This window comes from Pinus tabuliformis, chromosome 1_2 (genome assembly GCF_031772625.1).
Source record: "Pinus tabuliformis cultivar Carrire ecotype Pingquan chromosome 1_2, CPIR1, whole genome shotgun sequence".
NCBI classification, from domain to species: Eukaryota; Viridiplantae; Streptophyta; class Pinopsida; order Pinales; family Pinaceae; genus Pinus; species Pinus tabuliformis.
In genome coordinates, this window is record NC_142298.1 from 252,625,092 (window position 1) to 252,638,962 (window position 13,871).

General features: G+C 38.8%; 1 protein-coding gene across 6 annotated transcripts in view; it reads right to left on the minus strand.

Moving 5' to 3' along the window:
• LOC149205321 (SKP1-like protein 21) overlaps positions 1–13,871 on the minus strand; it is a 288,166-nt gene that overhangs the window by 103,069 nt on the left and 171,226 nt on the right. For 3 of the 6 annotated variants that reach the window (XR_016252442.1, XR_016252441.1, XM_089394998.1), the window contains exon 9: positions 9,977–10,113. Coding sequence is in view for 1 of the 6 variants with exons in the window: in XM_089394998.1 (XP_089251124.1) it covers positions 9,977–10,113 (137 nt within the window). In the remaining 5 variants the exon portion in view is untranslated. Of the gene's footprint in view, positions 1–9,441; positions 9,628–9,976; positions 10,114–13,871 lie in introns of those variants that run through there. The other 3 variants (XR_016252443.1, XR_016252440.1, XR_016252444.1) reach the window with 2 other exon arrangements.

Below are 13,871 nucleotides of genomic sequence, written 5' to 3' on the forward strand. Positions count from 1 at the left end.
TATGTTGGTATTCAGCATCGGTATTCGACTTGCACTGGTATACGAAGGGTTCACACGTTGTCCATCTTTATGCGTTGGCATACCAATGCACCCTCCGCATCAGTTGTATGTCACGTGAAAGAGCCAACACGGTGTTTACCCAACGTTGTTCCCCAACGCTGTTTCAACGTTGTTTAAACCTCCCACAGGCACACCGAACAGAACGCAGCACAGGCTGATCACCAACGTACCAATCCACAGTACCACCAGCAGACTTTGGGCCCGTCACTCCTCCGCTGCGCGCTCCTCCAACTTGCTCTGATACCACTTGTTGGAGCAATCAGTGCGCAGCAAAAAACCAGAGACAACAACAGCATAAAAGCATACACAAAAGACACAGAAGATTAACGTGGTTCACCCAACCATTCTGGGCTACGTCCACCAAACGTAGGCATCGGCAGTCTTTATTATCAAACAGGAGATTACAAGATATTCAATTTCCTCACAAACTCTCACACACACACCAATCCGTATGGACACCTGTTTTTTAGCCAAGAGAATCTAACTGCCTCATAAATCCTCTTATGACAGATATAGGCTGCATTAACTCTCTCCCAACAAAATAGAGCTAATATAGCAGCTCAATCTTATTGTTGTCACCTACAGAGATTTTTGCCTATTTTATTAAAACTGAAAATCTCAACAGTATGGATTAAGGGCCTGAGCGATAGACTCCGCAGGAGTGATTAGTGTTCAAGAGGGAGTATTGTACATATTACTAACACTCCAACCCAAGCCATGGCATATGATAGTATCAGCTCATGTGAGTCTCAAATGGAGATTGATAGTGAGGAGCAGGAGGCTTTGAAGGCTACAGGTATAAGTCCATCTATTCCATATGCTCATCCTTCAAACCATCAGGGGGAGTTAGCAGAGCCAACAAAGCTTGTGAATCTATCGAGAGATGTTGCTAACACTTTGAAGGATGCAGAAGGGCATGCAGCTCTTAATGGTACTTTTAAGGAGATTATATGACCATCGAGGTTCTCGAGCTATTCATCATTGATGAGCAGCATCATTGATTCTGAGCCTTCTAGGAAGGATGCCATGATGGAGTATCATTCCATCATGAAGAATGATGTGTGGGAGATAGTTTTGAGACTAGAAGGGAAGTCAGTGGCGACTTCCAAGTGGATCTATAATATCAAATATGCAGTAGATGGCGGCATCAAGAAGTACAAGGTGAGGCTCATGGCAAGAGGGTTCTCCCAAAAAGAGGAAGTGGACTATGACAAGACATCTGCTACAGTGGTCAGGTACACTTCCATTAGAACTATTGTTTCTCTTGCTTTAGTTATGAGTTGGAAGATACTTCAGATGGATGTAAAGACCACGGTCCTCAATCGTATGATTGAGGAGGAATTGTACATAGAGCAACCTCAGGGCTTCGAGGTACATGGGAAGGAGACCCATGTTTGCAGATTGAAAAAGGCTTTGTATTCCAAGATTGATGGATACTTGATGAGCTTTGGCTTCACCAAGAGTGTTGTGGATCCTAACCTTTACTTCATGATTGTTGATGGCGATCCTTTGATCTAGGTATTGCATGTAGGTGATTTGTTCCTTGTTGGGGTAGAGAGGCTCACTGTTGGGTGTAAGAGGGAGTTGATCTCGGAGTTTTAAACTAAGGATCTTGGCCTGATGCGCTATTTCTTGGGATTGGAGGTGAGGCAAAGACTTGATGAGATCTTCCCTAGAGAAGGGAAGTACATTGTTCAATTTTGAGGAGATTCAATATGATGGGCTGCAAGTCCATGGCTACACCTATGATGACCAATTTGAAGAAGTTGAGTGATTCTGCTTCAGATTGAGATTTGGTGGATCCCATGATGTGCAGGTAGTTAATCGGATCCTTGATGTACCTGGTTAACACCAAGTCTGATATTTGATTTGAAATGAACACCTTGAGCCAGTATATGGTTGAGCCAAGGTAGGTACATTGGGTTGCAGCAAACACTGTGTTGAGGTACCTGCGTGGTACAATTGGATATGGTTTGAGATGTCTTAGGAGGTGAAGTGAGGTTGCAAGGATATATTGATTTAGATTGGGCAGAGAGTGCAAACGATAAAAAGAGCACCATGGGAAGCTGCTCCAACTTGGGATCAGCTATGATATCTTGATTTAGCAAGAAGCAGATTTATGTTGCACTTAGTACAGTAGAGACAGAGTATATCGCAGCCAATGTTGCAAGTTAGGAAGTAATGTGGCTTTGGAAGCTACTTGCAAGGCTATTTTATGAGGCGGAGATCAAATATTACTTCATCTGAGACATGGTGCAAAAGGGAGCAGTGAAACTCCAGTACATATCCACAGGCAAGTAGATTGCAAGAATTCTCACCAAGCCTCTGTCTAGAGCGAAGTTTGTATACTTTAGAGACAAGCTTGGTGTGATGCAAAATGTTTCCCTCATTCAGAGGGAGTGTTGATGGCTTTATAGGATCAAGCAGACCATCTCCTAAGTAGCCATGCTGATTTGACTGGGTCGTGCTTATTTGACTATGAGAGATGGATACATTCACCTTAGTAGTCATAATGATTTCACTGGGCCATGTTGATTTGGCCAAGGGTGAATGGCCCAGGGATAGACCTCCTAAGAAGCCATGTTGATTTGGTTGGGCCATACTAATTTGGTCAGGGGTAAACGGCCTAGGTTGCTCACATTGCCTGCTCCAAGATGGAGTGATCTATATCTATAGACATGCATGTGAAGGGATACTACATCAACATAGCAAGCTCATGAACTTTTCTTGTGGAAGGAGAAACTTCAGCCAAGGGGAAATCTAGTTGCAGCTAAAGAGAGTACCTCCCTCGCTAAGAGGGAGTGTTGATTTTTGTGTAGCATCGAGAGGTATTCTCGCTTTTCCAAATGGTCTACAACTTGGCCCAACCAATGAAAGGGTGTGTCCCTTGGGTTATTTTTGCCCCATTTGACAAGTATATATAGATGACATGAAGTCTCATTTCTCCACCAATAAAGAGCAAGAAGAAATATGCTTTGGAGATCATCTTTCTATCTTTTATCTCTCTCTCTCTTAGCCGCACATATGACGAAGATTTTATTGAAATCTAGACAAGTTTGACCAGTCGAATTGACAGTAGCAATTGATTGAGTTTGACTGCTTGACCAGGCTACTTTGACCAAGGTTTGACCACAGAATGTTGACCTTAGGAGTGTTGCACATGCAGATTGTTGACCATAGGGAGTTGACCAAAAAACCACAAGGTTGACAGTAGAAGCCTAAGGTTGATTGTTGTCAACCACAGGGCCGAACTTTGACTACAGGTAGTTTGACCAAGCTTAGTTGACCAGCGTTGAATTTCTGATATTTTGGTTGGTTTGACCAACAATGACCAATAGATTTTTTACTAGGCTTGACTTGGATTATTGGCACGGATTTCTAAACAAATTATTGATTTGTAAACCTTGCTGAAAGATCATTTCTCCTGAAGAAAAGTTGTTGGGTTTTTTCCAAGGGTAAAATTATTGTCTCTATTGTGCATGGTTGTCTTTCTATGATCTTTATTGTTTCCGCTCTACTTACTGTTGAAATTTTTTGAAGTGTAATTTTCCAGTGATACCAGTCGCACAAACACTGTGTGGACAATCACTAGGAAATAATTATCTCGCAGAAAATTGTATATATTGTACATCTTGTAGAAAATTCAATAGTATGCAGTTGAAATCTTGAAGAGATTCAGGATGGTGGATTGTATTCCTTTGACAACACCCATAATTACCAACTTGAGGAAGGTGGTGGATCTGAGTCTAAGTTGGTGCATCCCACACTGTACAAGTAGTTGACAGCTTCTCTGACGTATCTGATCAGCACTAGGCTAAATATATGTTTAGTTGTGAACACACTGAGCCAATTTATGGTGAAGTCGAAGAGGCTTCAATTGGTAGCAACGAAGCATGTGCTCAGGTATCTACGAGGCACAATGGAGTATGTGCTCGGATATGTCAAGAGTGATGGAGTGCAATTAGTGGGATATACAGACTTGGACTATGTTAGGAGTACAGTGGACATGAAGAGAAGCTATGCGTGTTATTTCAATCTAGAGTCAGAAACAATCTCATGGTTTAGCAGGAAGCAGTTTTTTGTGGCACTTACTTCACAAAGGCAGAGTATATGTAAGCCAGCTTGGCGAGTTATAAGGGCATTTGGCTTTGCAAGATGCTTGTAGGGTTCTTTGGTCTTGAGTTGGATATCACGGTGATTCACTATGACAATCCAAGTTGCATCAAGCTTTCCCATAATCCAATGTTTCATGACAAGTCCATCACAAAGAGATCACAGACCACTTCATCAAAGACATGGTCCAAAAGGGAGTTGTGAAGCTTCATACATATCCACAAATGAGCAAGTTGCATATATTCTCACCAAGTCCCTGGTGAAGGGGAAGTTTGTTTTCTACAAAGATAAGCTAGGAGTGGTGTAGAATAACTTCCTTGCTAGGAGGGAGTGTTGATGTTAATAGCTCAGACTAGTGCTTTTGCATAAGATAGGTGTCAAGCATACAGAAGATGTTAAATTGCCTCATTAGGTTCTTTCTCATGAGGAAGTAACTTTTATAATCTTTTTCCTAAGTTTAACTTTGAAGTAACTTTTATAATCTTTTTCCTAAGTTTAACTTAGAAAAACTACATTAATTAATTTATTGATTAATGTTTGCTATTGAGCTAAGTTTCTAAGGAAAAAAAATCATTAAGTAAGTGATCTAGATATGATCTCAAGTGAAGCTTAGGATCTAATCCTAGCCGTCCATCACTTAGGAGATCTAGGGTTTGAGATCTAGCTCAATGAGAATTTATAAAAGAAGCCTAAAGAGAGAGGTGAAGACACATTATTTTTGGGACAATGATTTTCTCAAGCGAGAGACTTAACATTGAAGAGAGGTGAAAAGTGTGCCGCTGCAAAAATTTTGGAGTACAGGTTTGCAGAATGAGTGCAAAAGAGGAGGACAAAGGCTTGTTTGTGTTGGAGACCGAGGGTGTGCTGCATGGAGGAGGTCAAGACTTGTGAAACCAAGTTCTAGCAGGCAAGCCATGAGTTTGTGAAGGTCATGAGGGTTTATGCCAGACTAAGGAGGAGGTCGAGTTGCTACAGGCGGGCCAAATTGTGAAAAACAGTCAGCACAGATGCAAGCCGAATTTTTAAGAGGACCAAGTTGCCATGATCCATTGCTCTATTTTCTGTGTATTCTCTTTGGGCTAAGTCACATGACACAAGGACACGTTATATATTACAGATTAGAAAATATAACAAATTAGTGAATTACACAAAATATGAAATGTATGAAACATTTACATGATGACGATACAAATTCAATCATACAACTAATGCAATAACCAAAACAGCATTGAGTGCAATCCATCTCTGAACCAAAAATACATCAACAAAGGGGCCCTAAATGGCCTATAGAGTCCAAAAAGAAGCATGCTACAACAAATAACTACTACTACCTATCATCAAAATCATTGCCTATTTTGGGATTCTCATCATCAATATCACCCTCTAAGCTCTAAAATAAAATAGAAAAATCTTAACATGTCAAATCGAGATTTTGTTTGATTGATGTGTACATTTATATTAGAGTCATGATAGAGGAGTTCAACAATCAATGCCACCAACATTAAGGTACATGCAGGGCTTGGTCCTATTAATTAAATGCTAATTCCATCTCTCATACATGACAGATTCCAATGGAAGCATTGCAATTCCCCCAATCTTGAAATCTTGAAAACTGTTAAGTCTGCTAGACTTTGAGTGGGATCTAAAATTATACTTTCTCCGTATGAAATAAAATGTGGTAAGAACCACTCTCAAACATCCTGAGTCAATTAATGGTAATGATTTAACATTACCATTAATTGCATAGCATTAGTAGGGCTTAGACAAATCCACTTCCCAACACTTGGAATACCTACTAACATTGCTTAATCACCCTTAGCTGCACTCCAAAACCTTTGATAGCTCCAAATCAATGACTGAATTTCATGAGAATAAGGCAATAAATCGATTTTATGATGCTTTTTCAATGGACATGTGTCCAAATTTTGGGACACCAGTAAGGCTCTTGTCTAACACCAGTCAAACTCGTGCCTACAATCAGGACACGAGTCAAACTCCTGTCCGACACACCTCACACACGTGTCTTGTCCAACTCCTGAAATACGTGACATGATGGGGAGGAGGATGTGTCATGTTACTTAGTCTGTGCATAGATTTCCTTGTTAAAGGATGCCCTAATTTTCCTGAGTAATAGAAAGTGAGAGAATTTGTTGGGAATAATTTTCTGATGTGTTTTGTGACTGATTTTCCATTTATTTTTCACTGCAATTTTTATTTAAAGTTGAAATACCAGTGTATTTATTTTCAGCAGTTTTCAGAAAAAGATTTTATTGGATGAAATATTTTCTGGGTATAAAAAATATTACGAAAATCAAATCAGTACGGTATAAGAAAATTAACATGGCATTCATATAACCCGCCCTGATCATGTGTGCCACAAGACTGCTCCCTTCTAGGGTCATCCCATCTGTTTTTATGACTGCCATCAAGGCCTGGTGGCTTATTAAAGCACAGTCCATTTGAATTTTTGTCATCTCCTTCAAGATTGTGGGTACGTTCTATCTAAGCCATTTGAACTTTCACCATATGCTAGTTTAAACTTTATATCCTGTGTTTTATGATCACAGCCAACCTCTTCATCAAAATTTGTTGGACATTCAAAATATAGGAAGTATGACTTGTCTCTGTTTTGTGCAATTAATAAATTTAGCTTTAGGTGTTCAATAGTGCTTCTTTTGTATTGCTCTGATAGATCTGTAGCAGTCTCTTAAGTGATGGAAAGAGGATATCTCCTTAATCTAGACTGTATTTCATGGCAACAACGTCATCATTGTCTGAATTGTTCTCTTCATGATCAAGAACACCAGCAACATCACCCCCAATGGGACTGCCAGGTTGTTCTTGCTCAAGATCTGTGGCAATCTATTCAAAAACAGCATTGTAATCTTTGAGAGAAAGACACAGCAGGTCCCCTTTTGAAGCACAGCCAACAACTCCTTATCGTCTTCTTCCAATTGTTCCAGAGAGCCTTCTCCTAATACTTCATTTGTAACAACAACAACAGCATCATCACGATCCTGCAGAGCAATTTCTTCACAGTTTTTGTGGGTATCCACTATCAGTTCACTCTCATCCCTATTTCCATGAACATCCAGAGAGAATTTAGAATTGTTCTCAATGTAGATTTCACTGTCCTCAAAATGGCCTGCATGAGCTTCTTCATTAACGATTGCCGGGAATAAGCTTACACCTGCAACATCATCTTCAACAGGGATCACAAAACCTTTGTCCGCTGGCTCATCATCCTCATAAATTTGTTCCCTTCCTTCGAACAGAACAAGGAGACCTTCCTGTTGCAGGGCTTCCAAGCAGTGAATGACCATCATTTCACGATCTAAACTTCTACGTATACTAGCATTGAGTTCATATTTAAAGGAGATATTACTCTTTGTCCAAAGTTTTCCACTTCTAGGGTTACCCTACACATTGAAACTGCTATTCAATTTTGAGATATGGATTGCAACGCTTAATTAACACGAAATTAATGTCCAGTAGAGGTATTTATCTAGCAAACAAATTTAATATTCCTACAAGCTATGCAGTTTATTTGACAGCACTTTTAGATGGTTGGACCAATAACATGTATAAAGACAGTTTCTATGAGGCATAACCATATTTGAAGTTATTGCTTTCACCAACTTAGCTCACTTGGTTCGAATTCAACAACAATGAAATTTGGTAAAAGTTCATCATATAAAAATTTCTAATAAAATGTCATTAAATTCGAATATATACACACACACCTGTGTGTGAAAGTGATATGTTTAATTATATAACTTAAAATTATTATTAAATTATGTAATTCACCTTATATATATATATATATATATATATTAAAAAATGTATAAAAATAATAATATAGCTTAGCTTTATAATAACAAAGTAAATCTTGGAGGAAAAAGATTTTACATCAATATATACTTATATTAAGACTACGTTATTAATAAAAATTACAAATCTGTCGTAGAACTGTAAGCTCTTCTGCAAAGACAATTGTCAACCATTTCATTCAGCCCGATCAATATGAATCCCAATCAGGTTTTTCTCCTCTGGATCCTGTCCCCAGTCTCCCTCACAAAAATAAACATCCTGAGAGTTCTTCCCGAGGGCCCCAAACCTTGCCCACCGCACAAACTCTCCTACCACACCCAATAGCCTGATCCGTGACTGGTCAATGTGCAACGGCTAAATATGTAGGTGGAAATCATTTCAACAATGCATTGTACAGTCGGCAATACAAAGCAGATGTATACTGTAAGCATATTTTCGAAGTCAACTATTGCATAAATACCAGAGATGATAGCTCAGTTGAAAGGCAAATTAAAACCTCAACAAATTTGTGCGGCCGCCTATTAAATGTGCCAAATTTCGAATTTATCATTAAAGTTAAGCGAATGTGGTGACTATGTCACCAACAAGAGATGAAGGGTCACATAAATGTAAAATTCATAAAGAGCACAACAGAAGTTTGGCAGTAAGATGGTTGCTTATCTGCTGCACATGCATTTTTTGTAAGAGCAGCCATTTCTGATGGCCACATATTTTCCCATGTTGACCTCAATACTTGCAATTGGGAAAGAGATATATACCACCCTCCACTAAAATACATATTCAACAACATAAGGAAATGTGGGAGGTTGGTCTATCTGATGCTTAGGATCATAATTATGTTGAGAACCTTGTCCAAAAAATCCAGATCGAGATTTAACCATAAAGGACAGGACCAAGTTAAGAGTTCTAGAAAATGTGAATTTCTACAGAAACGTATGAATACATAAAGGCTGTCCAGAGACTGACAAAAGAACAAACAACGGGGTGTGTTTTAGCAACTATAGGAATAGTCTAAATGTATCCTATCCAAGACAATAACCTTATCAGCGCTTCAAGGATGAAACATTTTGAAAAGTGCAGAGATGTTACGTACATTAATAAATCACAAACATAAAAACAATAAGAACAATAATAATAGGGTAATGTTGCATACTCAATTAAAAGGCATGTCACTCGGTTAACATGCGCCTTTATGTGTATTAATACTCAGGGCACCTCCATTGTACATCATCAATAATTAAACAATAGCAGCTGCTGGGAAGTTGCAACTTGCACCCATTGTCTAAGTATATTAATCCAGATATATAATATATTATACCTCGGGGATAATACACTTAGACAATGGGTGCAACTTCACAGCAGCTGCTCTTGTTTAAAGAGGGTTGACTTCAACAAGAATTGAGTTCAAGCTTTTGTATTTCAAGTTTGGGTAGAGACCTTTATTGGAGTTCTATCTGAAGGTGGTATTGGAGGATCAAACAGCACGCTCCAATGGTGTGGAACTTGGTTTTGGGTAAAGATTCAAAGTTCACAGTTCCTGCTTTTGTTTAAAGGGCGGTGGCAGTCACAAACTTCAAGTTCAAGCTTTCAAGTTTCCAGTTTTGGTTGACAGCTTCATTGGAACTGCAATGTTCATGTAAATATTAAATACATTGCATGTAATGGGACCACAAATAACATGTAACCAATGTTAAGGTTACTTAGGTGGTTCAAACACCATACACATCTACATAATAAATGTTGATTTTTCCATATATATAGAACAACAAATATGGAAAAGAAGACTGAGAGTTTACAAAAAGTGTCGAATGAAAACATAAGTAAACCAAAATCAGTGTGATGAATCTTTTGAAAAAAATATCTATATAATATAAGCAGCATATACTGTAGGGTAAATATTGCAAAAAGTAGCCAAACATTTCAACAGGTGCTAAAAAGCACCCGGATGTTGCAAGGAGGAAAAAGGACCTACTTGTAAATCTCTTCAAGGAAGAATCATACACAAGAGAAACTGGACCAATTGTCTTCGGCTCCTGACCAGAAGCAAGAATCTCCTGCATTCTCTCAGGCCAATCTGAATTCAACCTCCTCGCAAAATCCTCAACCTCCCTGCAAGAATTATATCCAGAAATAAAAATTAACTGCAAGCTCTGTGAGATATGATCTGAAAAGGCTTTGCTTTAGGTCCTTCAATGGCAGTAATATAAATTGAAAAATTAAGCATGCAAGTTCCCTAATACTATGAAACTTAAAAGTGAAGCAAAATGTGAGACGACTTTCCCAGGCTGATATTTGTCTAATCAAATATTAACCAACTCAACGTTTATCAGCTTCAATAAACAACAAAAACAATGTAAAAAGCATTAGCACCACTCCGAAAATCCTTACGGACAACAACAATTTGCTCTTCCATAATTTCAGCAGTCCAGGGCCTGTCAAATGGCTTCTTAAATTTAATGAATTTATTAAAAAAGTGTGATGACGACAACAGCAAATAATAATATTAATGAAACAATGCTTGCTGCTGTGAGCTTCTGTTCCAAAAATTAAAAATGGGAAGTGAATCAAATTATTCTTGTGAAAAAGGAAAATTCCTAGCAAATCCACAAACATGTCTCTGTAAGCTGTTCACAGGCAATAGCTGCACAATGAGAACTCTAGCTGAGACCATAGCTGCTTGAATTCTAAACAAATCTGTACCTTTATGAATAATTCTGTTATCTTTATACAAAGATCAATATATCCTTCCTGTCATTTCTATTCAATCTTTCTAACCTTTGAAGTGATTGTGCTTCTGTTTAGTATTCATAAACACTATAGTGTCTTCATTTTCTAATAAGTTTTATAATAAGAGGGTTCATCATAGGCAGCCATACTGGTCACTGAAGGGTATATTGAAAAAGACAATGCAATTTTAATCACAAGCACCATTTTCAATAAAAAGGGGAAATAAAAAATCAATAATAACATGGAAGAACAGACCAATAGTGAAGCACGGAGCAGGAGTGCTAAGTGCCAATTTCCAGATAAGAGTGGAAGCAATTTTTATATAGTATATATTCAGATGCATATATATTCAAAACCATGCAGAACATAAAATTAGTTGCAGAAAATATGAGAACAGGCTTTTGTGCTACCTGTAGACAAATACCATACTTTTACGAAGATAGAAATTTTGATCCATAGCAATGTTTTCAAAACCAGCTGGGTGCCAAACTGGCCTTTCAACCAGGTCAGCAATTGCGTTGTCAGTTTACTGCCAAACCCACTGGTTCCCGTTCTGCACAAGCCACTCCAAAAGTGTATATCCAAAACAAAAAAGGGGGAAAACTCGGGGAAAAAATTCCCCGATGTCTGGGACACCCTGAAAAGTGGGATGTCCAGGCCCACCAACACCACACACCACACTGCCCAAACCCCATTCCCCCCAACCCAAACCCCAAGAATGGGGAGGCTTCGGCTCTCCCCCATCCAGATTTTTTGTCCAAAAGCTTTGAGGAGTCTGGACCTCGGTAATTAATGGAAATATTGAATCCTTACAGATAAAGGAGAATGCCACTTTTAGCTAAATTTTTTACATTGCCATTAATTGTTTCATGATATTTGATAGTGGTTCCAACTTCATCAAACTTCATGTGAAGAAAGTAGACTTTCATATTCCATTCAGAATTCAGCAAACTTAACAGTTTTCAGGATTTTAGGATTGGTGGGATTAACGTGTTTCCACTGTATTGCACAATGATGAATTTGCATGGGCTGAATTGTTATTGACCGGATTTTATCATTATTACTTTTATTTTTTCAATTTTAGAGATGGGGGCTCCCCTATACTAGGGACCCTGCCATCTGCCCACCCCAAACTTCCCTAAATTTTGGGAGTGCTCCCACATGTTCCCAATGTGTAGCTCCCCACCCGAAAAACCTGGTGGAACATTATATATAAGCGCCTAGGTGAGAAAAATGGGAAAATAAACGGAAAAAAAATGAAAAGATAAATATTTAAAAGAAACAAATAAAAAAGAACACACCCCCTACTAAACCTCAATTTATTGTTATAAGAAAGCACCCCGTGCAGACTTAGCCAATTCCCCTCCTAAACAAACCACTACAACTACATGTGCCCAAAACAAAAAGGGAAAAATAGAGGAAACCAAAAATCCCACCACACCTCTAAACCATAATTTATTGTTATATATAGAAAGCCCCCCCATGGCCACAACCCTTTCCTATTTTCCTCACACCTCTCTCATTGACCAATTGTGAGCATTTGGAGTTCATGGAGCCATGGTGAAGAGATTTAGTTCAAAGCTAAGTAACCGGATTCGTCCTCCCACCCCCTCGTGTCCCGAATCCCAAGTGTTGGACAGCGTGACATGATTTTGGGACATGTGTCCCTTGTTGAGAAATCTAGGGCATTAGCATTAGGTGATTTCTCCTTCATTAGTGACTGCTTGTGAATACTTTTTGCTTCTTTAAGTTAGAATCTTCTTCTTCTTAGATTATTAGCGTTCTTCAGCAGAGTAACCAATGCATGAACATAAAATAGACAAGATACACAGAATGTAGGCTATCTACCATGGCCAAAACCTCTCACTCTTTGAGAGGAAAACCCGCACAGATTCTCCTTATAAAGATTCCAATTGACAAATCCCAAGACCAAGACCCTTGACCTATTAGCCACTCCAAGACCAAGACACTAGTTCTCTTGATAGTTAACCTCCTGCTTGACTCCTCCTCTTCCACTTCGGCGTTCTTCGCTTATCAACATGAACTGAGATCATCTTCTATCGAACTTTAGTGACATGGAAACGCATCACTGTCATAACACCATATTGTGAACACCAAATTTCTGTGGCTTCATTATAACACTGATATGTGGCTTCCAGAAGTCCGAACTTCATGACTGTAATGCTATCGAACTCCTTGACTGTGATTATATCCGAGCTGCTTGACTCCTTGTTGTCCCTTGAAAAGTCCTTGTATTCCCTCTATTATAAAAGACCTTTGCCACCCCTTCAATACCTTCTCCAAGCTCGTCTTTTGTGATCTAAATCTCAGAGAATCCGAGCAGCTGGACTGTGATCACCCTTAAAGATATCCTTGTTGTCCCTGAACTTCTTCACTGTAATTATCATCCGAAATTACAGAGATATATGTGAATTTTTTGTTGTCTGAAATGTGAAGACCCTAGCCACATATATATAGTAGTTCATCTATAAAATAAGCCGACCTAAGCATCGAATAGGTGTCTCTTAAATAGGTAAGCCGACATAATTTCCTTATGCATCTTAAGGCCGACATGAAGAAGGAGAACTAGTGCTTATCGATGGAGGGCTTTATAGACTATACATTTGACACATGCCCAAGAAGGGATTCTCCATACATGACATTGACTCTATGACTCTAATGATAAATCCTAAGTCTCTCAATGGGAACCATCTAGATAAAAACTCTTGCTCATGAAAGCCATGAAGCAAGGCATTACAAAAATAATTTTATCCTCTTCTTTTCGTCATTTACAAAGATCATAATTACATGTCATTATGAAGACCAAACCTAGTTACACTTTACAACATCCCTCTTGAAAAGCATGTCGCGTCTCTTTAAAACCCCGATTCGGGCCACCTTTCTCTTCATTGTAATGTGTCTCTTTTGTTGTGGGTGTGTGGGAGCGAGTAGCAAAGGGTTTAGGAGCATTTTCGAGGTGATTCAAGTAATCGATAAGTGCATTTTGATTTCATCCTCTTGTTGTGAGAGGAATTGGAGCACATAAGGGAATTTGTATAGTTTGAAGAATAGCAAGCTTGAGTAGTCCAGGGCAGAGACAATGGTGTATGCGCACACCAACCTTCATCTTGTTTACAGAC